General features: G+C 41.5%; 1 protein-coding gene across 16 annotated transcripts in view; it reads left to right on the top strand.

Moving 5' to 3' along the window:
- The window catches only part of CALD1 (caldesmon 1), a 218,687-nt gene that overhangs the window by 120,298 nt on the left and 70,784 nt on the right, over positions 1-27,605 (top strand). For 8 of the 16 annotated variants that reach the window (XM_021079167.1, XM_021079166.1, XM_021079173.1 and 5 more), the window contains exon 3: positions 2,092-2,197. In XM_021079167.1, the coding sequence (XP_020934826.1) occupies positions 2,127-2,197 (71 nt within the window). In that variant the 5' untranslated portion in view covers positions 2,092-2,126. Of the gene's footprint in view, positions 1-1,115; positions 1,421-2,091; positions 2,198-24,747; positions 26,041-27,605 lie in introns of those variants that run through there. The other 8 variants (XM_021079170.1, XM_005673148.2, XM_021079165.1 and 5 more) reach the window with 2 other exon arrangements.

Raw genomic sequence — 27,605 nt, 5'->3', positions numbered from 1 at the left:
AATCTGCACGGGTAGAGAGCCAGTGAGGAGAGCCAGCCACAGCGGGCACACAGCGTTTGTCAGTTTCACTTCCCCTTGGGCCGCCCAGATGCTGCCGGGCTCTGCCAACCACGCGCATCTTCCACCTGCTTGGGGATATTTATTTCACTGCTCATTGGCACCTGCACCCAAGGTATGTGCTGAGAAAGTCAGCTGCCACTGCTACCCAGGAGCCAGCATGACTCCTTGGCTTGATGAGGTTGGAGCAGGACCCAGAGGCTGAGAGGAGGCTCTCCAGGCTATGTGGATACATGAAGAAAAGTGAAATTGTTTGCTTACAGACAGACTTCCTTCTCCCATGTCTGTTTGCTGCTGCTATAGTTATTCCAGAAGTGGTTTCCATACACCAAAAGCCTTTCCTGAGGAAAGGGACGAGAAGCGTTTGCTCTCACTCTCACCCGGCGTTCACATCATCCAGTTTGGTCCTGAAGCCCATGGGGCTGTTCTCACACACCCTGAACTGTGCTCAGAACAGGAGCCCACCTGGGGGAGGCAGACCCTTGGACAGCCTCTCAAGAGACCCTCAAATCACTTTTTATCTCATTCTGATAACTATGGAGATTTTAGACGGGAAAATATAAAGAAATTTTTCAAGGTCGATGAAGTAATTTTTTAAAAAGGAAAACTGATTCTTTCCTTCCCTAACTTGCAAAGTATTTGGAAAGTACTCTTTGTAAGATAAGATGGAAAAACACCTTAAAATCAAAAAATCTAAATAAACACCCAAATTTGCATTTCTGAAGTATTTATAAACAGTATAAATAATACTCTAGGGAATAAGAAAGAGGGAAAATTTCAAACGTTGTGTAGTTTTGTTTTGGTTGGCTGAGACTTTATTTTTATTTTTGTGGGTTTTTTTAAAGGGTAAAAATGCTTGAAAAATAAAAGAATCTGACAATTTATTTCAGAAGGTTTCTGAACTTAGCTTCAAAGCCTAAATTTTGCTTTTCACTCTTTCCCACAAAGATGCCATTAGGGGATGGCTTCAGGTTTTGCACGTCTCCCTGTTTCTTACACAGGACAAATGGCTTGTCTCATGTGCATAGAAAGGGCTGGAAAATATTTTTTTGTGATCCGAGTGCAGCAGAGTCTAGGATTCCAGAGGAAGTGGAGGCCTCCCGCTCCACACAGGAAACAATCTTCAAGCGGGCCTTAAATGCCAGATTCCAGGCCGAGTTTAACTAACCACTGACAGCTCTGTAAACAAGGCAAGGACAAAAAGAGCCCGCTTCCCCTTTTCTGGTAGTCATTTTGGGTTTGGGGGCTGCGGGGAATTCTGGAATACTTGACTCCATGGCACAGAAACTCAGGAAAAGCGGACTCCTCAGTTGAAGAGCTGGAAAGGGAAGATCTTTCTGGGACTAAAACCATCACGGAGGAGGTAGGAAAGGATAAAATGGGTGGGTTACAAAAAGCCGCGACTTTTGAGCTCCGAAAACAGCTGGCTCATGTGTAACTGCATTTAAAAATGCTGCTGCATTCTGTTTACGCCTGGTGTCATTGCTGTCGTCCTTATTATCATTCCGATAATATTATTTTAAGATGTGCAAATTATGCCTGGATATTTGTATTCTTTTCTGTCTCTTTTTTTCTTAGTTTCTATGAATTTCCTTTTCTTGCCACTTTTCTCTTTCTCATTCTTGTTCTCTTTTCCTCTTTCTTTGTTCACTTGTTCATCATTTTTGTCAATTTAGTTCAGCAAATTACAAAGAACAAGATCATTCCGTAGCTCTCAAGTGATTCCACCCGTGTTTCAGATCTTCAGAACTTACTCTTGAGGTCTTTAATTTTTTTAAAACTGTGGTCCTGGGATTTTATTTACGTGTCTCGAATCGTTTCAGGAATGAGACTGAATTTAACACATAAAGGACAGAGCTTGGCTTGAGAGTCGCACATTGATCACTGGCTACCTCACCCTGTCTTCTAAGGCATTTTACTTAAGAGTTATGAAAAAGGAAGGGATGAAAAATGGTTGGGGGCTAAGGCAAATGGTGGGGGCTAAGCCTCTGACTCATCTCTGATCCTGACTCTCCCTCCTCCCTTTGGATCCAGGCATTATCTGGTCTCCCTAAACCTGAACCCACACCATGGACGATTTTGAACGTCGCAGAGAACTTAGGAGACAAAAGCGGGAGGAGATGCGCCTGGAAGCAGAAAGGTAAAGATCTAGGTTTAAAAATGTCTCTCTTCTGTCATCCACAATTTTGGTTTCGGGCCTCAAATATCATCAATCTGAAGAGTCAAATGTATTGCACACTAAACTGTTTACAAAAGCAGTTATGGAAAGTGTTCCTCACTGTGCAGATAATATCAAGAAAAAGAAATTGGGGAAGGATCCAATAGTTGCATTTAATCAGTGTCTTTCATATTAATATTTTTTACAGGACAAAGGCATAGAAATTTTAAAAGCATTTATAATATTGAAATGTCAGGAAAATGACAAATATTGAGTACCGAAACCATTTAGGAAATAGAAGTCTTAAATTGAAAAGAATAAAGGCAATAAGACCTACATTAATCTTATGACAAATCTGTGTTCTTACTAGAAAAGCTGCCAAATCCAGGAATTCACATATGATGGGTTAGTAACCAGTAGAGTATGTTACTGTGGTGACTCTGAGGCTTCTGTTGTGGTGACTTACAAGGGCAGGTTGGGGAAATAAAGCCATGACATATGAGGCACGGGGTCTAAGTGTATATTTTAAAGCTTTAGACCTCAGAGGAAAAGCAGCAGCATTTAATGTGGCTTAAATCAGATGTTCTTTTGAGAAAGCAGAATAAGCCTTCACAGGAAGAAGTATCTTAAACAATGACCTTAAAATCAAATCAATTTTGCCTCATAATAATTCCAATGCACAAATAAAAAGATGGTAGTAAGATGATCTCTTAGTGATTCTGCAACAGAAAACTTAAAAGGATCTACTTACTTGTATGGAGAATTCAAAAGAAGGTAAAAGTACTGCCTTTGATTGATTTGGTCAGAGTAGGCTGCAGTCCACGGCACAAGGTACCAGGAACAGTATGTGAGCTCTGTAGATTCCAATCTCAGCTCTGCCACTTTTGAGCTGTGTGGCCATGAGCAGGTGACATCTCTTTAAGCCACAGCTGCCTTATTTGTAAAACAGGCGTAATATCTACGTAGCTTCTGTGGTTTTCGTGGAGATTATTGAACGTCATAAGTGGCCTGTCCTAGTACCTGGCACCTAAACGGTGCGTTATTTTTTTTTAATTATTCTCATCAACTAAACAAGGAAGAAACATAGCAATGTAGCCAGCGCTGAAAACTAATGCCAAGGAAAGAAAAAGCAATTATCCTCCCATGATGAAACCAGTCAGGAAAGGCTCTCCGGAAGTGAGAGAAGATGAGCCATGGGGGAATTAAGGATGGTGCTGATGAGTAAAAACGGAGCCGTGTGTATGAGGGGGTGACATCTGCAAAAGCTCAGAGGTGGAAATAAGGATCCTGGTGGAAGACACCTGTTGAGTGCTCGGGGAAGAATGAGTTGCGCATCATGGATGATTTTTATTTCACATAAAAGACAAGAGATGGAGACTTAGCAGAGCTCTGTGTGATGAAAATGTGTTGGGGAAGGTCACCTAGAATGACTGGAATATGGGGATACTAGGAGGGTGAGTATTGAACATATGGTGATGAAGACGGAATCAGGGCAGCGTATATGGAAAGGAAGATCAAATATGCACGAGCCTCCTTAGAGGGAGAGTTAGCAAATCTTGTAGGAGAGGGAGAAGCTCAAAGAAAATTCCAAAGAATGTAAGACTGAAGAGCTGGAAGTCTATATTAATCCTCTTGGGTTATTATATTCCATCTGATTCCTTTTCTTATCTTTTCTTTTTAGAAAAGATAAGTGCTTTTTAAGTACTTCCTTATATTTTGTTCTAAGCTTACCTTTTCATGTTTCAAGGTGAATGCTTTAGTTCGGCTATTTTGGAATTTGTTAAAAGCAAGTCCATGTGCAGCCTTTAGGATTTTGTAAAAGCCTGGTCATTTATGGGAATAGTGAAGGTCAGGCTGTATGGTCCAGCCAACTTTGATGAGAAATTTCAGGGTGTGTACAGGAAACAGATGGTCAGACACAGAAATGAAGGGTCATCTGAAATTGTGGTTTTAATCTTAAAAGAAAGGGCATATAAGACCCTGGACAAGTCCCTCTTCCTTTAGCTTTAGAACTTGGCTTCTTCCTCTGTGACAGGAGTGAGAGATTGGTGGTAATATTTATTTTCCTTTGGCTTTTGGTATTGTCTAATTTTTTTACAACAATCGTGTACTACTTTATTTAAAAACAAAACAATAAGGCAGTTTTCCATTTTGAAAAGAGAGTCTATGGCCCAATCCATTATACCTGGGACCAGAAGTAAGGAGACCAAATTCTCCTTTGGATTTAAGGAATGAAAAGCAAGAACCCAGCCTTGATCTGGAGTGGCCCCAAGGCTCAGAGCTGCAGGCTCATTTTGATTGGGCTTCTGCTCTGCTTTCAGCTCTATTTTGGCACTGGGGATAGACCAATAGAAGGACAGAATTGAGAAGAGTGTTCTTAATGCTCTTCCACCTGTATAAAACCAAGCAATGATCAAGAAACTACCTTTGTGTATCCTCAAACAGGACACGTACTCTGATAGTCATTGATCATATTTCAAGTTGACTGATGCCCTTTGTATTCCTTACCCCTGCAGACAGTATGGAGAACATGGTAACAGGCAGAAGAGACTACTGAAGTTTCCACTTCTTCCCCACAAAGCCTTTCCAAAGAAAAATGCCCTGTTATTTTAATTAGTTGTTGTTGAGCTTGACTAGCAGGTGCTGTTCAGCTCTGAGTGACCCCTAGCCCAGGAACTTCCATATGGCTCGGGTGTAGCCCTAAAAAGACCAAAAAAGCTAGAAACAAAACAAAAAAAACCTAACCATACACTTTGTACCATGCTGGATTTCCCGGGTTTGGGACTGACAGTTACATACGGGATCATAGCTGCCCTGAGACTCCCGCGAACACACTGCATCGTGAGAGTTACAGTCCATTTCAAATCATCTACCCTCCATGACCTAGACTGGGAACCTAGTTACATCCAAAAGATATTTCCCTTCTTTGTCCTGCCGCTTAGCCTGTACATCTTTTTGCTATCCACCTTGTCCTTGTCCTTCATTTGCCTTTCATATCGAGTCCCTAAGATGAGGACTTTAGATGTGCTAAAAGGAGGTACTTTATTTAGTTGTCAGAAAATGTACTGAATATCTATAGAGAGGGAGACACTCTGTGAAACCACTAATTCAGGAATCAATTCTCACTAATTCAGGCAGTTCCCAATAGTCACAAAGCTCGTGTCATACATGAATTAATAACTTTAGAGCCAACTTGAGCAAAAGGGGAAGAAAAAATTTTCAGTACACAGAATGGATTGAACAGGTAAGCAGTGAAAATCCTAAATGCATTACTCCTAAGCAAAAGGTATTATTTGTACACATCTCAAATTAAACCGTATTTTTGGTTTTGTTGGTTTTTAAAATAAATTCGATTGATGTATAGTTGACTTAGTTGTGTTAGTTTCAGATGTACAGCCAAGTAAGTCAGTTATACATATACATATATCCATTTCTTTTCAGTCTTTTCCCCTATAGGTTATTACACAGTACTGAGTGGTAACAAGACAGTAGGTCCTTGTTACCTATCTGTTTTATTTATAGCAATGCGTATATGTTAGTTCCAGCCCCCAATGTATCCCTCCTGCCCCACATTTCCCGTTTGGTAACTATACATTTGAGCTATTTGCACAAACAAATAATTATCTTCACCTATCTTATGGGAATAAAAATGAATAGGTATCCTCTGCTTCCCTTTCTGTTTCTGTCTTTTATTTCAGTCCCTGTCTGTCTTCATCTCTGTATTTCCCAGTACATCGTGATGTATTTTCCCCCGGTCCATGTGCCTCTTCACCGACACGCGATCCATCCGCCTGTTTCCATTCCATTCTCCCTCCTCTTAATCCATCTACCCTGGATTGTGAGGGCATGTGCTTTTGCATCATCGGGGAATACAACATTCTCAAAGGGGAGAATGTAGGGGAAAGGGATACCTTTTCGAAGAGGTCAGATTCTGCTCTCTTCCTTTTCAGCGAGTAACCCACCTACCCCTGCCCATATGCTGGGACTTTTGCGTGTATCTGGCAAAGATGGACTGATCATAGCGCCAGTAATGGGTATGTCTCAATAGGACATATGTTCTATGTAAATGAACACCAAGAGGCATAACGACGGGAGGCAGGAGAGGTTATTATCAGTTAAAGGCATGGACTTTACCGTTAGGAAACTGTGCTGTCACATCCAAGGTCTGCCACTTATTAGCTACCTGACCGTACAAATTATTCGTTCTTCCTAACCTTCTGTTTCCTCATCTATAAAATGGGGGAAAGAATAGTATCCACTTCATAGGGGTTTTGTGGGGATATAAAGAGATAATACATGAAAGAATGAACATATGGAGTTCTCTTCATGGCTCAGTGGTTAATGAACCTGACTAGGATCCATGAGGTTGCAGGTTCGATCCCTGGCCTCGCTTAGTGGGTTAACGATCCAGCATTGCCATGAGCTGTGGTGTAGGCCACAGATGCAGCTCAGATTTGGTGTAGGCATAGGCCAGCAGCTGTAGCTCCCATTAGACCCCTAGCCTGGGAACTTCCATTTGCCATGGGTGTGGCCCTAAAAAAAAAAAAAAGGAAGAAAAAGAAAAGGTGTTAACACAGTACCAGTCATCTGGTGTTTATTAAATAATTATTATTCATCGAGTTATTATTTTTATTTATTGGCTGTTATTAGATAAACACTATTAATTATTACATCTAATTTGATTTGCTGCAACACACGAAGAATTGAAGATCCATTTTATATTTACCACAAAACAAAACAGTGAAAAATATCAAGTTTTCATATAATAAAAAATACTAAGGTTTTCTTTCTACTGTTCTCAGAGGACATAAGAACTGTAGGAAGGTAAAATGCAGGAATTTGCTGTTGAGTGAAGAGTTCTGAGGATGCGGTTGGTTGCAAGGTTTGAGGAAGGATTCCACTGTCTCGGGAAGAGGAGGTCACACCAGTTTAAGTTGAGCTCTTCTGTTACACTTGGCCAAAAGGATTTTGAGCTTTGGTGTTTCTGCTGAGAAACCAGCAATGATGGTTTATCCATAGAGAAATCTTCAATGGGACATACTTTTCCCTGTGCTGGGCTTGCTTTCACAATAAGCAACTCTCACTTTTCAAGACTGTGAACTCATTGCATTCCCAGCTCCCGCTTTCCACACCCAAATGTGAGTTCCTCTTTCTGATCAGAAGAAAGGCCCCTATTGTAGGGCTGTGTTATCAGAGCCAGAGGCTCCTAGACGTAAATAAAGGGAATGAAAGCACTCTTGCTGGTGTCATTGTTTGTATATCTTTATGGGTCTCTGAAATATTAGATTAGGCATTGGAAAGTAAATATTTTTACTTCACTAAAAAAACAAAAAAATAAACAAAAAAACCCACAATTTTTTAAAGTCCATCGAGTCTAAGCAGTTGCCTCTCAGAACTCTATCCCTGAAACTTTTTTTACATTATTTAATAGTACGGTCAATCAACAATTACACAAAAATGCTCTTATTTACACTGCTTAGCATTGTGACCTTGCAATTTCCAATAAGAATCTTCTCAAATGCAATTTGTTTGTTATGTTATAATCAGAAAATTAATTTCCACTAGGAAGTTAAATAAAGTGTTCATTTGAAACTGTCTAAATGATTAGAGGAACTAAATTTCCTCAAAACTTCCCTTCAGTTCCCTCAGAAAATTTATCACCCTAAAGGGGGGAAGTGTTAAGATTTGTGTCTACATTTTTACTTTTAAGTTAAAGGATTTTTTAAGTAATTCGTTTGAAAGGTATTTAAAAATAGTTCTGTAAGGTCTTTATATTATTTGATGTTGTTTAGGGTTAGTCTAATTTGTATATAGGGGCACTGAGTAAGTGAGGTGGATAATTTTCACCTAGGGGATTTTTAATTATTTATTTGTGTCCAGCCACGTGAAGAATCAAAACATGTATTCATATTCATATTTTCCCTCAAATGTTTTCTCTCTCACTCACTCTAAATAGGCACTATTTATTACCTAGGTCAATTTATAAATAGTCAAATTTTAAACAGTAGAGATGGCATATTTGGACCAATTTCCCCTAACTTAACAATTCCTCTGGTCCTAAAAATATCCCATTTTATGATGATCAGTGGAGCATCAAGTGTCCAGGACCTACCCAAGGTTGACACTTATTCAATAAAAATTAAAAATCTAGATCCTTAAGGACCTCACATGCAGACCTGTAACCTCATCATTCTAAGTTCGAAAAAAATGTGGCATGTGTGTGAGTCAGTACACTTGCTGTATAAAATAGTGATGATTTTTCTTTATGGTTTGTATAGGTGACTCTTTAAGATTTACCAGTCTTCACTACCTGGGAAGAGGCAGGACAATGTGGTGGTTACGTATATGGGTGACAAAGTCTGACAGACATGTGTTTGAATCCTAATTTTGACAACTACTCGTTGGGTGACCTGGTGACAAATTACTTAAACATATTTTACTTCAATTTCTTTATGTATAAAAATGGGGATAATTATTCTACCTCACAGGATCATTGGAAAAACTACGCTAGGTAACTCATGTAGGGAAATTAACACAACTGGCACATAGTATATACTCAATAAATGTTAGGTCTTATTATTATTACAATCATATTAATGTCTTGGCAGCCCTTTGATACAAAATAAAATTTTACTGGATTTTTTTATCTGTCAGCTCAGATAGTTTGTGGCATCCTTACTGCAAACTTTCTTTCCTATATGGATACTTGCTATGATGTTTCTATTGAAGTTGGAAAAGAATTAAAAGTTCTGGTTACAAATAAGTCTACCACACAGCTAGAACTGCTACATGAACATTTTAAAATAACATATTTTAGCCATGAAGATAATTTTCTAATTCATTAATGATATGTCTTTATTTTAAATATAGCATGTAAAACATAACTCAGGATTTTATCTGAAGAGTTCAATTCAGCAAAAAATAGTTCTCAAGTGGAAAAAAGGATCAGCTGAATTTTTCATTCAGTGTTAGAAGGGAAAAGGAACCATCGCTTTTTTAGTGTCAGCCAAGTGCCAGGCTAGGCGATGCTCCTTTCTTTCTTTCCTTCTTTTCTTTCTTTCTTTCCTTCCTTCCTTCCCCCCTTCCTTCCTTCCTTCCTTTCTTCTTTCTCTCTTTTGCTTTTTAGGGCTATGCCTGTGGCATATGAAAGTTCCCAGGCAAGGGGCTGAATCAGAGCTGCCACTTCTGGCCTATGCCACAGCCCCACAGCAACGCTAGAAACTTAACCCACTGAGCAAGGCCAGGGATGGAACCTGCATCCTCATGGATATTAGTCAGGTTCATTACCACTGAGCCACAGCAGGAACTCCAGTGATGCCCTTTATAAATCTTATATAATTTAATTGTCAAAATAATTGCCAAAATATCCCATTGAGGTTACTTTGCATGAACTTTATCATAACCTGTTCATGCTTTTATAACAGAATACCATAGATAGGGTGGCTTATAAACAACAGAAATTTATTTCTCCAAGTTCTGAATGTTGGAAAGTCTAAGATCAAAGCCCCAGCAGATTCAGTATCTGGTGAGGGTCTGCTTCTGTCTTCCTGTTGTGCCCTCATATGGCAGAGGGGCAGGGAACTCTCTGCCACCTCTTTTTAAAAGGGCACTTATCCCATTCAAGAGGGCTACACCTTCATGACTTAATCACCTCCCAAATTTCCCAACTCTAAATACGATCACATTAGGAGCTAGGTTTTAGTATGTGAATTTAGGGGGGAGGACCCAAACATTCAGGCTTGGATATTATTATCCCTCTTTTACATCTGAGGAAACTGTAGGTCGGAAGTTTTAAGTTGTATGTCCAACTTCATATAGCGAGGGCATATAATCCAGTTCTGCCTACCCCAAATCTCAAAATCTTGCCACTGTAACAAATTGATCAATGAAATTTTTCATGTTTCATGTTGTCTTGTCTGAAGGTCCATCATCTCTACAGTGCTAAAATAATACCCTACGATGTGAGAAAATCATTCAAAACAGTTATGTGGCAATAAATGAGGCTATTGGGCTTAATCGAACTGTTCTTTATGCTTATTCATGAAAATCGTTTGCAAGTGTAGACACAGTCATTATTTAGTTTGCCCTCAAAAACACTCCTGTGTTAGTCCCATCTCACAGAAAAAAAAGTGGAAACAGAGAAGGTCAACGTTTCTCCCTCTAGCCCAAGAAGGCTGTTGGCATAACTTCTTGACTTTTCTCTGGATTTTTTTCCTCAAAAAGACTGTTTTCACTAGTAGGGCAGGAATTCGTCACATCATCACCCATAAAATCTTAAGACTGTCCCTAACTTTATAGATAATCTTCTGTAATGGAATGTTCCTTTTTTATTTTTGGCCTACACACTGCTTGAGTCTGGTGAAAGCTATAGACGCTCCTCTAAGAAAAATGCACATACGCAGCCACAGAACTTGGCGCTTAACTTTCCGTGGTATCATGGACCTCCATCCTCAGACCGCCCTCCTGGGGGCCCATGAACACCAGGCCAAGAATCCCTGATCTAATGAATTTTAAAGTTCATCTTACATAGGAAGATACCGAAGTCTAATTACTGAATTATGGTTTCAGCACCCCTAAAGAAGTAACCAAAAGCCTCTCGTCACTATACATAAATACTATACTAATAATATAAGGAAAGTTATGTGCTTAATTTTTACAAAATAACTTAATCATTTTATTCTAATTAGTGATTTCATTTAACTATGAAAAATCCAATACATATAAAATAATGTTATGTAATGTATATAGAAGTTACAAATCAGTGTAGTACAGACACTATAAACTTATCATTCAGCTTAAGACTGAGAACATTTCCAGAGCCATTGAAAGTCCCGGCAGACCCCTCTCCAGTCCCACCTCCTTGCCCCCTCATCCACACAGGTAACTAAAATACTGAAAATTTAATTTTTAAATAAAATTCTAAATAAGATAATATGAATTTCTATGTAGGTGTTTCCAGGACCCCATGATCCAGGGCTTACCATACATTCTCTCCAGACTCAGGCGAAGGTGTTAAATGAGAGTCTACTGATCCCTGAGAGGGCAGTAGTTTCGGCTTTTTCACTCAGGACCAAAGGAGTCCTTCTGCTGAATGCAGGTGGGAACCTTGTAGAAGTAGTACAAACAAAGGATTCTCTACCAGCAAAGTAGGCTCATCATCAGACAAAGTGTGATGAAAGCTATCAAATATGTATGTTGAATATATCTATTCTGCCCATTGGTTTTCTCACTGACCCGCCAAGTTTAAGAGATCTGACCTTGCAGCCAACATCTGGCCAGGTGGGAATGGCAGACAGACATGATTACAGACCCTTCCAAATTCTTATTCAAGGGCAGTCTATCTCAGTTGCTTTGAAGTCTCGTAGGGAAATGATTGACCTTCCGTATCTTGTAACAAGTGTTATAAGAAAGTACCACTGGACATTGAAGCATGAGCGTGTGGGAATGGTATAGTGGCTGTATACATGGATTTTCACTCATCTGTGAATGAGGTTACAGAGGGATAATGTGCAGACGTGGTGAATAAAATCAGTTTTTTCGCTAGTTTGCTATTATCATAAGTAATGTTCATCAGCAGTTGGAAAATCAATGTTTAGTCTATCATGAATCTTGATTCAGATTCCTCCATTGAAAAATCTTTATGAGACTGTATAAAAATATAAATATGAACTATTTATAAAGAAAGGATTTGATTAATATGTTAAATATGCAAGCTACATTCCATGGCTGAGTTATTAAACACTTGAGAGCACAGCTTTTTGAAACTTTTCAAAGAAATTTTTAAACATTCACCTGCACTTAGAAGCTTAATTTGCTAATTATAAATCATTTTTATTTATGCAATTTTTAAACAAGTTTCTAATGTTCTGTTAGTCTGATTGAAGTCACCAGATACAGTTGAACGTATTTTCAAAACTAAATTTTGTCAAAAATATTGCATAATTTGTACTGGCCTTCCTTCCAGTTAGTCTAGATTAGCGAGACTTGACATTACATTTGAGAGTAGTACCAATTAACTAAGTTAAAATGTGAGGGTATATTTTCCATTTTAATAACCCACTACACCACATACAGTTCCTTTGTTGGAATAAAAATCTTGGTAAAGTACACAACAGCCACTATAAATAGCAGCCACAAGCCTGTACATTCAGGAGAGTCTCCAGAGAGTGTATTTTAAACTGCACATTGTTTAGAATAGGAAATTCTTCCGATGTTCATATTTTCCATTGTGGGTGACATGGTCTCTCCTGTGTGACATCTTCACTGGCCTCCATTTTCCTGTACCATTTAGGAATCCAACGCGTAGTTTCCAGACGATTGCTCAATCAGTGCTTTTTATTTTCTTAAATAACCTGGGTCTTATTGACCAGTAGGAATTTTGCATAATTAGAAGCTCTCCAGATGAAAACCTAGATAACTTCCAGAGCTGGCCCAGCAACTAGGTAATGAAACAGTCCTTTATTTCTGGATCTAGCAGCCCTCCTCTGCCTGTTTAGCATAACAGCCGTCAACCCATTTTTGATTCCCGCAGAAAGCCTTGCACTGTTGGCAGGTCTTTCAGGGGAAATTAAGAGACTAATATGGAAAATTACTGAGCAGGAAGTGAACAAACAGATGAGCAGGATGAGATGATGGGTTATCATGCTGGTTCGAAGAGAAGAAGCCTCAGCAGGTATAATTACACTGCATCTTTCCCAAGGCGCTATTGGCAGCTGCAGTCCATGTATACTTCTGCCCACTCCTTCCTTGAAGAGTCCTTCTGTTTCTCTAATCAAAACTGTTGTGTAAATCTTGGATTTTTTTTTTTCGAAGTCGGGGCCATTTTGGAGATCTAATACTCCCTTACCACTTCTCCTTCCTTGATGAAGAAGATGAGAAATTACCATTAAGGAGACTTGGGGAAAAAATTGTGATGTAGAAACAGTGGATATCTGATGCCCTTCCTCCTGATACTCCTATTTCAAGAGCCTTTAAGTCTTCCCACCTAAATAACCATGAAAGCAAAACACCCCAAACATATGTACATTTTCTGAGCCGGCATCCTCACAGTATATCTTGGTTGCCCAGGGAATATCTTTGCTACAGAAGCTCCATGGTTTATGAACTGAACAGAAAGAAGCTTTTATAAAACTCAAGGCTGCGGCAGGATGGAAATTCCCAATTCTTTCATTTCTAAGTGCCTCACATCAGAGGCACATGGATGTAAATTTTATCTCATCGCGGCGTTTGTCAGAGCGATGGTAGAGTGAACTGGGGAGGCATGCCCTTCAGAAAGGAGTAAGTTTTCCAAGAGAACTCTGACTGAGGAACAGAATTACTGCTAGGAGATATATCCTGGTGTTCTATTGGGTTATGTGGTCAGAAGTTAAGACCTTCTCTCCTACATTCTCAGGAAAGAATTTGGAAGTCCAAATCATTGAACCCAGACCTGCAAAGTAACATATCCAAGAGCACATGGTCCATGGTAGCATTAAAGCTAGAACTCTGTCATTTACTCCAATTCTGGTGCTTTTCCCTCTGCACTATGTGCTCCCGACCCCTACAACTGCCTCTAACTCCATAAAAGAAAGTACCTTTTAGATCACGGATAAAAGAAAGAGGACAGTGGGTAAAGGTTTAATAGACCTGGGCATCCTTATCAGTAAAATAGAACTAGCACTTCTCAGGGTGGCTGAGACAGTTAAATGAGATATGGACAAAGGCCATCACAAGTGTAAGCAGGTTGCAAATGACAGATGTTTATCAGGCAGAGGTGCCTGTATGATTCATTTAAATCAGATTCACGTCTATTTAATCCTATGTGGAGTTGCAAGTTTCATTCTGGTCTTATACTGTGTTTCAAAGGAATTTTCTCCCTTCTCACTCTGCTATCTTAAGCTATCTAACTGGCCCACAGACATTCTAGGCTTTCAAAAATCTGACTCCGAGAAAATGCTGTAAGTGTTACCTCTCACTCTCCCTAGAGCCTGTCACCCCTGGAGAGGGCTTAGGACCTTGACTGCAGAGAAGAAGCCATCTTATCTCCCCCCCCCGCCCAGTCGTGAATTGAGGGGAAAATTCAATAGATTTAAAATGATGACTTTATCCCAATCAGAATTAAAACCTGTGGTTGGTCACTTCCTTGTCTGGTTTTGCATCTAAGTGAGGAAAGTCCTCAGGCTTCGAGGGATTGTATGCTCTTCGCATCACTGGAGCTTTTATAACTAGTGAACTCTTAGCTTGAAGGCCCAGCTCGATAGTTATCCTCTGGAAAACACCTTCCCTGAGGTCCCCAACCAAAGTGACCCACCGTGGGTTTTCCGTAGCAATTTTTTGGGGATATGTTAATTATTATCACCCGTTTTATTTATTTGTTACTACGTCTGTTTTCCCCCCTGAATCCAGAACCATGTCTTACTTTTATTTCCCCAAAGGCCAGTGCTCAATAGTGAGTAAATGAATGAATAGATACTGCGATTCATCTCTGCATACCAAGGCAGAACGCAGCTCACTTCACTAAGGTTTCTATGGAGAGACAGAAATGCCGGTGACCTTTGTGGTGTTCTCTAAGCACTGACACCATCCATACTGTCCTGGGGGTCCATCGCTCTCCTGATGAGCCTCTGCAACTGTGACGTCCTATCTTTGTCTCTAGAGATAGGAAGAAACTCATCACCTATATTTCTCTGATTATTAGGAATAGTGGACTTCTACAGTATGTAATTTTGACCATTATGCTTCTTTAGTTGCATCATGGAGGCACATGTTATTAATGTGATAGAGCAGACTCCCTTGCCTTGGCCTATCTGCTCTAGTGCTCAAGCTCTCAATGTTATTTGCAATTAATGTTTACATTGTAAGACCAGATAACCATCAAATTACAGGGTTCATACCAAGCCCCAAGGAGTCGAACACTGAACAAACCATATAATCAAAAATATCTCATATGAAAGACCAAGTTTGTGGTCTGGAGGAGTAAACATCTGCAGTTAATCCCAGGAGGATGGGCAGAAGTAGATGAGGGCCAAACGCAGGCTAGTATTGTCAACACGTTTTCTGAAATAGAGAGTATTGAACACACAAGCTGGGTCTAACTTTTAGACTCCAGATAGTGGATTGTGTTCTAATATTGGGATGTTATGATAAACCAGGATTTAAAAAAGAAGAAGAAGAAGAAGAAAAGATGTTAGAAAACCCAAGACTTGGGAGTTCCCATTCCAGCTCAGCAGGTTAGGGACCTGACAGTCTCCGTGAGGATGGGGGTTGAATCCCTAGCCTTGCTCAGTGAGTTTAGGATCAGGCTGTCACTGATCCTACAAGCTGTGGTGCAGGTTGCAGATATGGCTCAGATCCAGTGTTGCCATGGCTGTAGCATAGGCCTGCAGCTGCAGCTCCAATTTGACCCCTGGCCCAGGAACCTCCATACTCTGTAGATGTGGCCATAAAAAGAAAAGGAAGCAGAAAGAAAAGCCATGACTTCATTTATTTTTATTTCAGGAAGACTTTTTAACCAAGATATGGAGGGTTAACTCAATTTTCAGTGAAGTGGAGAATTTTTTGTTTTTATTAATAGTTCATACAGTTCAAAAAAACTGTTCGAAAGAAAGAGGGGAAGCATTCATAAGTAGCTATTTGTCAGAACTCAGATTAATTAGGTTCATGTTAATTCATAAATATTGACTACGATGCAACATGTTCCACACTGGGCATTGAGTTTCCTAATTATAAAAGTGTATCCTTTGGTTAACTCATTACCATAACATTTGTAGTTAAAGTGAAGTTAATGAACTAGAACACCCAGAACACAAAAGCTTGGAAGCACTATAGAGTAGTCTCCGAACTGTATCTTTTTATTTTTAATTTTAAATTCTTAGGTCTACTGAAAAAGAGTCAAAAGGAAAGATAATTTGAAGTTATCCTAGAAAGACATTGAGTTCTAAAATACCTAGGAGAAGAGTTCCCATCGTGGTGCAGTGGTTAATGAATCTGACTAGGAACCATGAGGTTGCGGGTTCGATCCCTGCCCTTGCTCAGTGGGTTAACCTTCCAGCGTTGCCATGAGCTGTGGTGTAGGTTGCAGAAGTGGCTCGGATCCCGCGTCGCTGTGGCTGTGGCATAGGCCGGTGGCTACAGCTCCGATTAGACCCCTAGCGTGGGAACCTCCATATGCCGCGGGAGCGGCCCAAGAAATGGCAAAAAGACAAAAATAAAATAAAATAAAGTACCTAGGAGAATCTCAGATTACTTCAGCTCTCTCTACTTTGCAGCATATTTTAGAAAGCTGTATGCATATTTCAGGTCACTGGCTTTCAGATTTGAAGTAACTGCTATTTTTTGTATAAGTATCATCCATTTTATTTTCTTTTTTTGTCTTCATGAGGTTTTAAAATTAAAAAGCTTTCCAGATGGCTTTTGGCTTTTAAATAAGAAAAATGGATACAATGTTTTCTATTAAATGTTTTCACGAAAAAACCTTCCCTGTCTTATTCTATAAACTAATGAGCAAAAAAGTGTTCTATTTGCTTTTTTACTGCCTTGGTCCTAATAATAGCTTGATTTCATTGCTCAGTAGCTTCAAAGTAAAATATCATCCTAAAGCTGAAGAATTTACCCCTAATCTATTTCTAACTTCCTGTCTCCAAAAAGATTCCCAAAAATTGTACAGAAGAACATTTCTAATAAATTCAACACGTGTCAAATTACATTAAGTTTCCCAGATGTAGGCAAGTGGAGTCTAATTTATTGTCTTAGTTTCGGCTGCTGTAATAGAATACCACAGACTGGGTGGCTCAATCAACAAATATTTATTTCTTACAGTTCTGGAGATGGGAACGTCCAAAATCAAGGTGTCAACAAATCAGGCATCTGATGAGGGCCCCTTCATGGTTTGCAGTTGCCTCTCTTCTTGCTGTATCCTCACACAGTGTAGAGAGAGAAAAGGCAAGCGCTGTCAGTGTTTCTTTCATTAAGGACGCTAATTTCATTCATGCGGACTCCACCCTCGTGACCTAATTACCTCTCAAAGGCCTCCCCTCCTTACTACCATCACCTAGGGTTTAGGATTTCAATACATGAATTTGAGGCACACAAACATTCAGTCCACATCATTCATGGTCTTAGTAAGTCTGAAAAAAAGAATGGGCTAGTAGAAGAAGTCTTCATGGATGCCAGGTCTGTGGTTGGCACTAGGCATCCAGGACTATCCCGAAGAGGTAGACCTTGAATCTCTCTGGTGACCAAGGCTTCCTGACATTCCGGGTTGGGGAAGGAGGGTACCCTGGCTGGGCAATGAGAGCTCCCCAGGCACTGAAGATGGAGCTTATCCATGCCATCTTAGTTAATGGTCATTCATTGGCATTCTGAGGCACACATCAGTTTCTTGTGAGTCTGTGAGCCAATCCGTCTGTGAGACCTGGCACTTCTGAGAACTCCCAAGATTCGGTGGCTGAAATAGCAGGTTTCTAGAGCCTGTACCATCAGAAACACTCCAAAAAATGTTACTCCACGGAGTGTCTGGGAGGAACAGCCAACAGGCCTTCTTGATGCAGCATCAATATTCCATTGCTGTCCCTCTTTCACCTAAAGAACAAATGACATGTATTTGTTTGGCATCTGCCATATGTCTAACCCTGTATCAGGTGAAAGGGAAAAAAGGGTGTCAGGAAACAAGTCTGTCAACTAGGAATCAGGTGAGAAAAGGTATGTACTCATGAACAGTGACACCTAAGACTGTATATCCATCCATCTCATTCTACCTATAGATAGATATCATAATCATGTCCTAAGTCACATGACCTAATCCTCACAAAATAGGACAGTGCCTAACAAAGTATCGTTTACATAATAAAAACAATAAACACTATGTCCAAAGTATTTAAAGCACACAATGGACTCTTTCTCTAGCAATAGACACAAATGTATGCCTTAATCCAGGCCTGACCTCCCCCCAAAATATCAGAATTTTTTTAGACCTTATATGGTATCACTGGAAAAAAAAAAATCTGGATTTGATCCCAGCTGTAAAAGCCGTGTGTAAATTTAATATCCAGATGCATAAAGTGGACACCAGAAAATAAATTTATGGCGTGGAAATATTTAGATACTTTGAACAAGAGTGATACACACTGAGAATTCTGTGGCTTGTGAACTAACTCGCCTCCTTTGAAAATGTGACTTTTTGAAGATGCGACCTTTCCCCCTGCACTAGAATTATATCCTTAGAGTCCCCGTGATAGTTTCTTAACTTCATTCACAGTTTAATTGGATCTATGTATAAGAAATCTAGGTTCTAAAGTATATCACCAAGGGCTAGATTAAGTTTCCTATGGGCAAAAGTCCTATCTTTCATGTACACACTTCTTTCCTAAAATTATATAAGGTATATATTACTGTTTTCACCGAGACCAGGACCAGGGTTTTATAGCTGTGCACCGTCAACCATTCATTCGAGAAACTGTGGCTAGAACCCTGCTATTTCAAAGCATTGTCTTAACTGTTTTAAAGATGTGTTTCAAGCTGGAGGGCAGAGGGGAGTTGGAGGCCTGATCTTTTCAAGATAGAAACTTTTCTCTCCAGGAAAAGAAAATAGTTCAGGTGGCTAAAACCCCTAGATTTTAAAAAGAGCTTAGAGACTACCTAAATAGTTGTCACAAAAGAGTTGAAACAGAAATGGAGCCTCACAGCAAGTTAGCCGGAAGGGCTGACTCATACATGACAACACAACTATTTCTCAAGTGCATGCAGACAAGACTGGTCTCCAGCTTTCTCATCTTTCCTCCTAAGATGATAAATTACGAAGAAATAAAGTCAAAACCAGGAAGCCTTGATAGAGGTGGAGCCAGACACTGGTTCTTAAAGAATCATTAGAATTCAGAGATGCAAAAGGAATTTAAAAAGCCATTCCAGGGAAAAGGAGAAGGAATAAGGTTCTTGGGTGAAGGCAGAATGTTTCAGGAAATACCAGGCGAACGGCAGCAAATGCCAATGATCTTTGCACTGAACAGAAGTCCCTTTATGACCAGTGTTAGATTGCCAAGGGGGTACAGCTGGAAGTCAGGATTTCTCAAGGGGAAGCATGAGCAAGGCGATGCTGGGGCTCAGGGTTTGGCCTTAGGAAGGAGAGAATGCCCTTTTTTAAAAACTGAGTGGTAGTATCATGACCAGGGAACCTGCACTTCATAATGAAAACACAGAAGTATCAAGACAGTAAGATGACATCTTACTCCCACACTCCCAGGCTGTTTCATTCTAGAACCAAATACATGCTGGGGTGGCACTGACGGTGATCCCAGTGGGGTGGGGCCAGCACTGGAGGGAGAAGAGGGGGGGAAAAATAGTTCAGAGGATTAGATCCAAAGAAAGTGTATTGGACACAAACATCCTCAGGAGAATAGTTACCTCCAGCAGAAAGGGAGGAAGTTAACACTAAAAGTTTTCTTTCTTTAGCTGAAAGGTGAGCACAGAGACACTCATTCTAGTTTCTCACTCTTTTTAGTTTGTCTAAAAGATTTTAGAATAAAGTATAATTTTTAAAACATACAGAAACCTTATAGCTGTCACTCATGTATTGTCGATCAGAACCTGCCTCTGGATGTCATTACTGATAATGTGATTCTTAGCACTCCCTGCCTATGCAGGATTACTACCCCGTCATCCAAAAAAAAAAAAAAAAATCCCTCTGTTTCTGGAAGTTTGGCTTATTAAACCTCATGAATGGTACACTTAGCCCCCATGTTCAACTTTCTATGACTCCTTGCTACTGGGCCCCTGCCCCAGTGAGGCCCTGGCCCCTCTCTGCCCCTGCCCTGGGCCCACCTGAGACCCTGGCCCTCCATGTCAAGGATGTTGTCTCGTGTCCTTGATACAAACTTCCAAGCTTCCAAAGGGGCCCTGCCCTCCTCTCAGTCATTGGACTTCCAGAACCACACTGTGCTCCTACAGAAGTAGGGAGAGAGACCCTCTCCTCTGCTTCTCTTTGTCACCCAGCCACCAAAGCTTGGCCTAGACTTGGCAAATACCTTCTGGAAGCAGTTTCTGCTTCTCTGCAGCCCACCTGTCCTCAGGGCACAGATATGTGACAACAGGGTACAGCTTAGGAACCCCAAACCCCCAAGCGACAACCCCAAACCCCCAAGCGAACCAGACAACCTCAAACCCCCAAGCGAACCAGCTCCCTAGGTGCCCTCACCACACAGTTACACATGCCCACATGCATCTCAGTTCCAGTGGTGGGCACAAATGAACTTGAGGCCAGGCTACCATTCACATCAATTATCCTCCCATTTCAACTCAATCACAGAAAAAACAAATGAACTTGGTCAAGGCCATTATTTGTTCTTTATGAAGCCATGTGCCTTAATTCACTTATGCAGCATATATTGTAGAAGTCCTGTCTACAGCAGACGCCATGCTAACTAGGGTGAGGGGAGGGTCGCAAAGACGGGCAGGACACAGTCCCCCTTGGCAAAGAGCTCACAGCTTAGTAATGGGAGCCCACAAATGCATAAACACACTCGGAGCGCAGCTAGGACCTTAAACTGTATGTTGCTTCAAATAGATTAGAATTCCCAGGTATTAAAATGTAGCTGGACCTTCTCTGAAAGATCTTTTCTTGAAATCAGATTTTGTGTTTCAAGCAGGAGGGCAAGAAAAATGCAATGGAGAGTATCCTGAAAGAGTTGAAAAATGAGCCTCTGGAAACAGTATGAAGTTCTTTATATCAGGGGCAATTAATAAGAACAAAAATAGCTTAACAGATAAATGCTGGAGATAGATGAAGCCATAAATCTAGAGAAGAATAAAAAAAAAAAACACCATGGATTTAGCACAAAAATTAATGAATGAACTCTATAAGAGATGCTATTATCAATGCAAAACAATGCTAGGATGTGTTAAAAGGGATGTGGCAGGCAGCACTGGGACCTCAGCCAGGCACATGCCTTGGTCAAGCCTTTGTTATGTCCAGTTTTGGTTTCCCATTTAAAGAGTTGTTATATTTCAGGCTGATATTAAAAGGATGGAAAATAGGCATTGGCGTCTAGCCTAGAAAAGACTAGATTGAAGGATGACTTAATACCTGTGGCCCTAATAGAGATAAGTGGATTTCTATCTCAGCCACAGGAAGTCTAGTTCAATCACAGAATACATTGAGTATACGCATGATTAAACCCTGGGATCTTGATGGTAGGATGTCACCTTAGAATTATCACACCTCAGCTCTGCTGCTCTCAGAATACTGCTCACTCTCCATCTTTCATTAACATTTTGTATGCATATCTTATCTCCCTTTGGGACTGCCCTTCTTATCTTTGGAGCCCCTGTGGCAGTTAACTCCGTGATACTTGCTTGTAGTAAACATTCAAATAGGGGGAAGAAGCTGGGATGAAACTGTATGGCCACCATTGTAAGGTAAATAAAAGAGAGTGAAGCAACCCAAGATGTGTTATGCCTGGACTTAGACCAAAAAATAGTTGAGAGAATTGTGTCAGTGAAGGCTGTGCAGATGCTCGTGACTGATGGGGCATTGCCCTGGAAGACTAGGATGCAGGTTAAATGATGGCTTTTGGTAACAGTCCATGCATCCCCCCACCTCCCACCCCCAGCCCACCAGGCATTCCCTAAAGGAAGACACAGTGGGAGCTACAAAGACTTTAGCAAAGGCACAATAGAGAGGGAGAAGCAAGGAAAATACTTTGCTGATGGTCGAAAGCAAAGAGGGAAGAGGAGTCTGTAATTTCTGCAAAAGGAGATGGGAAAAGGGAGAAGTATTTCATGAGAAGATGTCTTAGGAAGATCCACTAAAAAGCTGTATCACAAGAAAACACAAAGCAATGTAGTTTAAGTGAAGGTATTCAGTGCCACTAGGCGGGTAGGGGGTGGGGAGGAGGGCAGTGCCCTCAGCTGTGGAGGAAAGACTAGGGGGCCTAGGGAACTGAGCAAAGAGGTTCAGCCTGCGGAATATGTAGTTAACCCTTTCACTTCCGTTCCTATCCACCCCGTGGTGAGCCACTGTCTGGGTAAGATCTTTTGCTTCATTCTAAGAGTGTAGAGTCCATGGATTTCTTGGCAAGAAAAATGTTCTTCAAGAGTCTTTTAAAACATCCCCTTTAAATTACTTGAACGGTTGCTTCTCATGTGAACAGATTTCTTTTGGGTTTAAATTGTGTTTCTGCAGGAGGTGAGTGTGTGTGTGTGTGTGTGTGTAAGTGCATTAGGGCGTACATAGGGCACTTCCTACATACCTCTCTTTTCCCTAGTGAATTGCTCCAAGGTAGAAGCTGTTCTTAACCATTGCAGACGGTAAAGTCTGGAAGAAATCATTTGGTCCAGTCTCCTACCTCCATGAAGTAAAGTTATTTTTTTAACCATATTTTATTAAGAAAGGACCACCGTGTGGTGGGAGCTCTTTCTTTGTATAGAACGGACCTCCCTCAAACCTTCCCAGCCCAGAATCTCTTTGATGAAAAATGAAAGTATCTACAAATGAAGGGTGCTATCAGTAATTTAAGAGAGGCCCAGACGTTCATGTCTCCAGTAAAAGAGGCCTGAAATGTCACATGTGTGACGCCTACTATCTTGCTGAAGGATGACTGGCCCAGTTGTTCATGGTGCCAATAAATGATTACTTTGGTGCCAGAAACACCAGTTCTGGAAGCTGGACTCTGAGCACTTGTGTCTGTGCTGCATGGTGAAAGTACATGGGCCTGCTGGTCTCTGCAGAAGCAGACACTGTTCCCAAATTATCTTTCGGTGTGTTTTTCCGAATTCCTCTCACCTGCCCCTCCGGCCCCAGGCAGCTCGTCTTCAGAGCGCCACCTGGAGGCGGGTGCCGATCCCAGCCTTGTGATTCACCTGCCTCCTTGCCTCTCCAATGTCTCCAATCTCCTTTCCATCCAGGGCTCTTCCTGTTCCCCACCGACATCCAACCCAGGCCCGAGACTCACTCCTCTCTTCACTGTTGCCATGTGATACCCTATGAGTTAGCAGGAGTTATGACATCCATTAGTTTTACAAGCTGAAGGCAGACAGTTACTTCCCAAACATATTCCATTTACAGCAAGAGGCCGACTTTAAGGGCACATGATTTCCCTCTTTCTGTCTTTACAACTAGGAAAACAGCTTGGTGGGTATCTTTCACACAGCTGCGCATTAGCATGCTTCAGTGCACGAATGTCAGTATATTGGTGGAATATTGCTAAATTTTTGCTGTCCTCCACGTGTGTGTGTTGAGAGAGAGAGTCTGAACTGGCCTGGACGAACCACTGAAGTTTTTCCAGGCTACTCCATTCTATGAGCTTATTCCAAATGTGCCAAAACTACACTCGCCACTTCAGAATAGGTTTGGGGGTGGGAGATGGGAGAAATCAGGAGGTGAAACATCTTCCTGAGGTCAAAAGAGTCCCCTAAACAAATGTATTCGTTTTCTATCACTGCTCTAATGAATAACCACAAACTTGGTGGCTTAAAATGTCCCCATTGTCCTAAGAGTTCAAAGTCTCACTGGGCTAAAATCAAGGTGTAGACAGAGCTGCATTCCTTTCTAGAGGGCCTACAGGAGAAAACCCTTTCCCTTGCCTTTCCAGTTTCTAGAAGCTGCCACATTCCTGGACTCCTGGCCCCATTCCTCTATCTTAAGGGCCTGCAAGGTCATCTCTGGCCATTATTCTATAGCCATATCTCCCTCTGACCTCAGCGGGAGAGGTTTATCTCGCTTTAAACACCCATGTGACGAAGATGGAGTACATCTGGATAATCCAGGATAATCTCTCCAACTCAGGGCCTTTAACTTAATCACATCTGGAAAATTCCTTTTGCCTTGTAAGGTAACATATTCACAAAAATTCTGGGCATTAGGACAGTGATGTCTTTGGGAAGAACATTATTCTGCCTGCCACAGCAAATTACTGAATATTTTAAAGGGAAAAAATTAAATGGGGAAAAACCTAGTAGAAAGAGGAATAGCAAAATGCTTTAATAAGTGTATCTGTCCATCAGAGCTTGAAGCATAAACCCAAGTCAATGCAGTAAGTCTTCTGTTAAGGCCTCTCGTGTGATCTCCATTTTTAAGAGTCTCGCACACTTTAATATATATTGAGTGATAACATATAAAATCAGAGGGATATTTAAAGGATATGTACATGGTGATATATGGAGATAATTAACTTTGAAGTTCCTTAAACTATATTCCTCTGTAAACTATGACTTTAATGATAGCATAACACTTAAGCAGGGAATCAACCGAAATTTTCTAGTTAAAATGAGGAGGGGATCTAACCTAACTAAATTAAACTTCTTTCAAATTGAGCACAAGCATTCTTGCTGTGGTTCCTCTCCATTCTGCTGGCCGAACTTTTGTGGGGTTTTTGGTTCGTTTGTTTGTTTTTGTTTTCCTTTTTTAATAATCTTCTATTTTTTCAAGTTTTATTGAAGTATTGTTGAGTTAGAGTGTTCTGATCATTTCTGCTGTACAAAGTGACTCAGTCATACATGTACACACATCCCTTCTTTTTCAGATTCTTTTCCCACATAGATTATCACGGAATGTGCTGCATAGAGTTCCCTGTGCTATACAGCTTCTGTAGCCATGCTTGTGACATGGTGCCTTAGATCCTAAAGATGTTTTTCATCCTGTGAAGGATGTGAATCCAGGTGCGAAGGTGATTGCTTCTCCTGCCAGTTACTAAAAGAATCTTAACTCAGTGGAAATCTGAGTTATTCTATGTATTTAACTGAAAGCCCATCCCGTACGTATCTTGGTGCCCCAGCAGCAGTCTGTTCATTGCTTGTTAGAGATGCAGAAACGCATTCACGACTCCAGCCTAGACAACGTGTCATCTCCAGAGAGGATCGACACCACCCCCTCCTCAGCAGCTGGGATCTGGTTGCTCGCCAAGCTGTTGCTGACCAGGCTCCCTTGCCCGCTTGGCTGATGAGGTCACCACAGCAGAGTGCCACGGGGGCAGCCAGGCCCAGTGTTGCAACATGTTCCCTAGGCTGGCTGTTGCCCTCATTTCAGCAAACACCCCACGTACCGGCAGATCACTGATCCCCTGGCTCTCTTCCCTCTGCCTTTGTATTCACTTTTCTGTGCTGCATCTTCCCTTGAGTAGAAGGGAAAAGAAGAGCTTCTCAGATTTGATTTCTCAGTGGGAACTGTTTGCTTTGGAAGCCACCTACACCGATGTTAATTGAGAACAGAGCTCAGAACGAGGGCCTGAGAACTGCACCCGGATGAACTTTTCAGTGGGCTGGTTTCCGTTGATCTCTACAGAATCGAATTATTGTATGCAAGTGATACCGTGAGTGATCAGCTAGTTCTCCAAAGGCTGAGCACGTGGATCAGTGTCTTTTCCTTTAACTAGTTCTCTACCTCAGAAGAATTATTTGTAATTGATCATGTAAAGTCGACGTCATGAAAGCTACTGGGGACCCTGGCCCCCACTGCCCATTAATAACATTCTGGAAATTATGAAGCAATCTGGGCCCTTTACAATCTAAATCTAAACCGGATGAGCCTCTATTAGAGAGATTACAGTAAAAAATAACAATCAGCTCTCTGATGATCCTATGCCGAGGGAAAGGGTGGGGAGGAGTAGATTTGGCAAAGGACAAGCCCAGACTTTCGTCACCGGGACAGACCAAAGTGTTAACACAAAGGGAGAACCCGGGAGCATCCTGCACACCGCATTTCAGCCGCAAATACCATGGCACCTCCTCGGGCCCAGTCCACGCCCTGAGCGCCCCAGGGTCTCCGCACCTCTGCGCTCGCCGCCCCCGCCCCTTCCAGCTGCAGATATGCTCGGGGGATCCGGATCGCAGGGAAGACGCAGCCTGGCCGCGCTCTCCCAGTGAGTGCTCGCTTCACCTCTTCGGTTTTCCTTCTTCTTTTTTCTTATAAAGGAATTTTGTTAAAAAGAAAAAAAAATGTAACTGTGGGAGTGGGAGGGAAGAGAAGAAATCAGGAGGCAAAGAAAGGCGGTGAGTGTGTAAGTTTCAGACCTGTATGAAACTTTTTGGTCTCAACCTGGTTGTGGTTCTGAGTGGTTTGCCTCATTTCCATTTTTATGGTGGTTTGTAGACCATTTGTGGGGGTGGGGGGTGGGGGTTATACCTAGGCACGGCTTTTCTTATTTCAAATAGCGATCTACAGAGCCTTCTGTTTCTAAAGATCTGCTGTTAATTTAGACCTGAACCCTCTTCAGGGCTCAGAGACTTTGGCTAAAGCACACATTGCCCAATCCTTACAGACAACAGCCCAAAGCCTTTAATACACTGACCATCTGACTGTGACAGAACAAGACCGCGAGCACATGCTATTGATCAGAGTGTTGTTCAGATAGCAGGCTCCAAAGTTGAGGATCCTGGAATCTTGGAATGTTCAAGCTAGAGGGGCCCCTAGGGTTGTTTGCTGTATTGCTCTGCTTCTATAGACAGGGCTGTGCACCTCAGAGGGGCAGCTCAGCTGACCCAAAACCAGAGGACAGTCAGTAGCCGGGAAGCCAGGGTCTTTGTACTCACAGGCAACAGCCCTTTTCACGATGGCGTTTATGAGGTTTGGAAAACTCGCTGGATCTTGGAAAAAGGTACCGCACAAGAGTAAGAACACCAGATGGCCTTTCAGTAAATCTGTCCCATTTTAGGGAGTTTTGGCATGGATTCAGCATGACAATTGTTGTTCCAGTTGTTCCAGCATTTGTGCAACAGTTCGCCAAATAAACAGGAACTCAACGGGGTCCTAAAAATGAGACCCATGTCCACTTATATTAGCAAATCTCTTGGGTGACAGTTTCTGTGAGTGTGAATGCGCAAAAGGCTGTTGGAGGTAATCTATACAGTCCTGAGGTTATCATAGTGGTTGGGGGTTTTTACTTTTTTGGCAATTTACTGTTACAGATCATTCTGTTACGTAAAGGAGGTATTCTGATTTTGGGGGTGGTTTTGTATCTAGAGCTTCTCATTTGATTGCAGACCCCAGTCAACGCCCATTCCTCACCCCCAACCCACCCCCCCGTTGCTCTCTATTGCCCCCAACCCTATTACTCCACCAGAACTTCTTTGCAATCCTAGGTCTCCGTGGAATTTTAGAAACCCCATTCTTGTAATGCCTCCATTTCAGAAAAGGAAACCAAGGCATGTGGAGTGAGGGGCTTGTCCAGTGTTCACAACTGGCCAACCACAGAGCTTAGAAGGAAGGCAAAGAGGCCAGTGGGGGGAGGGGGTGCGAATTCCAGCTTCTGTTTTTTTTTTCCTACTCCATCATGCCCACGATCTATCAGTTTACTTTCTCCGTGTCTCTCCACTCACTCTGTCATTCCCTGAATTTCAGCAGTTATTGCCTCCTACCTAGACGATTGCAGTTGCCTTCTATCTGGTCTTGGCTTCAGGCTCTCTCCCCTTTCCAGTCCTGTCCCAT

Source organism: Sus scrofa, chromosome 18 (assembly GCF_000003025.6).
Source record: "Sus scrofa isolate TJ Tabasco breed Duroc chromosome 18, Sscrofa11.1, whole genome shotgun sequence".
Classification (NCBI taxonomy): Eukaryota; Metazoa; Chordata; class Mammalia; order Artiodactyla; family Suidae; genus Sus; species Sus scrofa.
The sequence above is the reverse complement of the archived record's forward strand: the minus strand, read 5'-3'. Positions and strand labels throughout refer to the sequence as shown.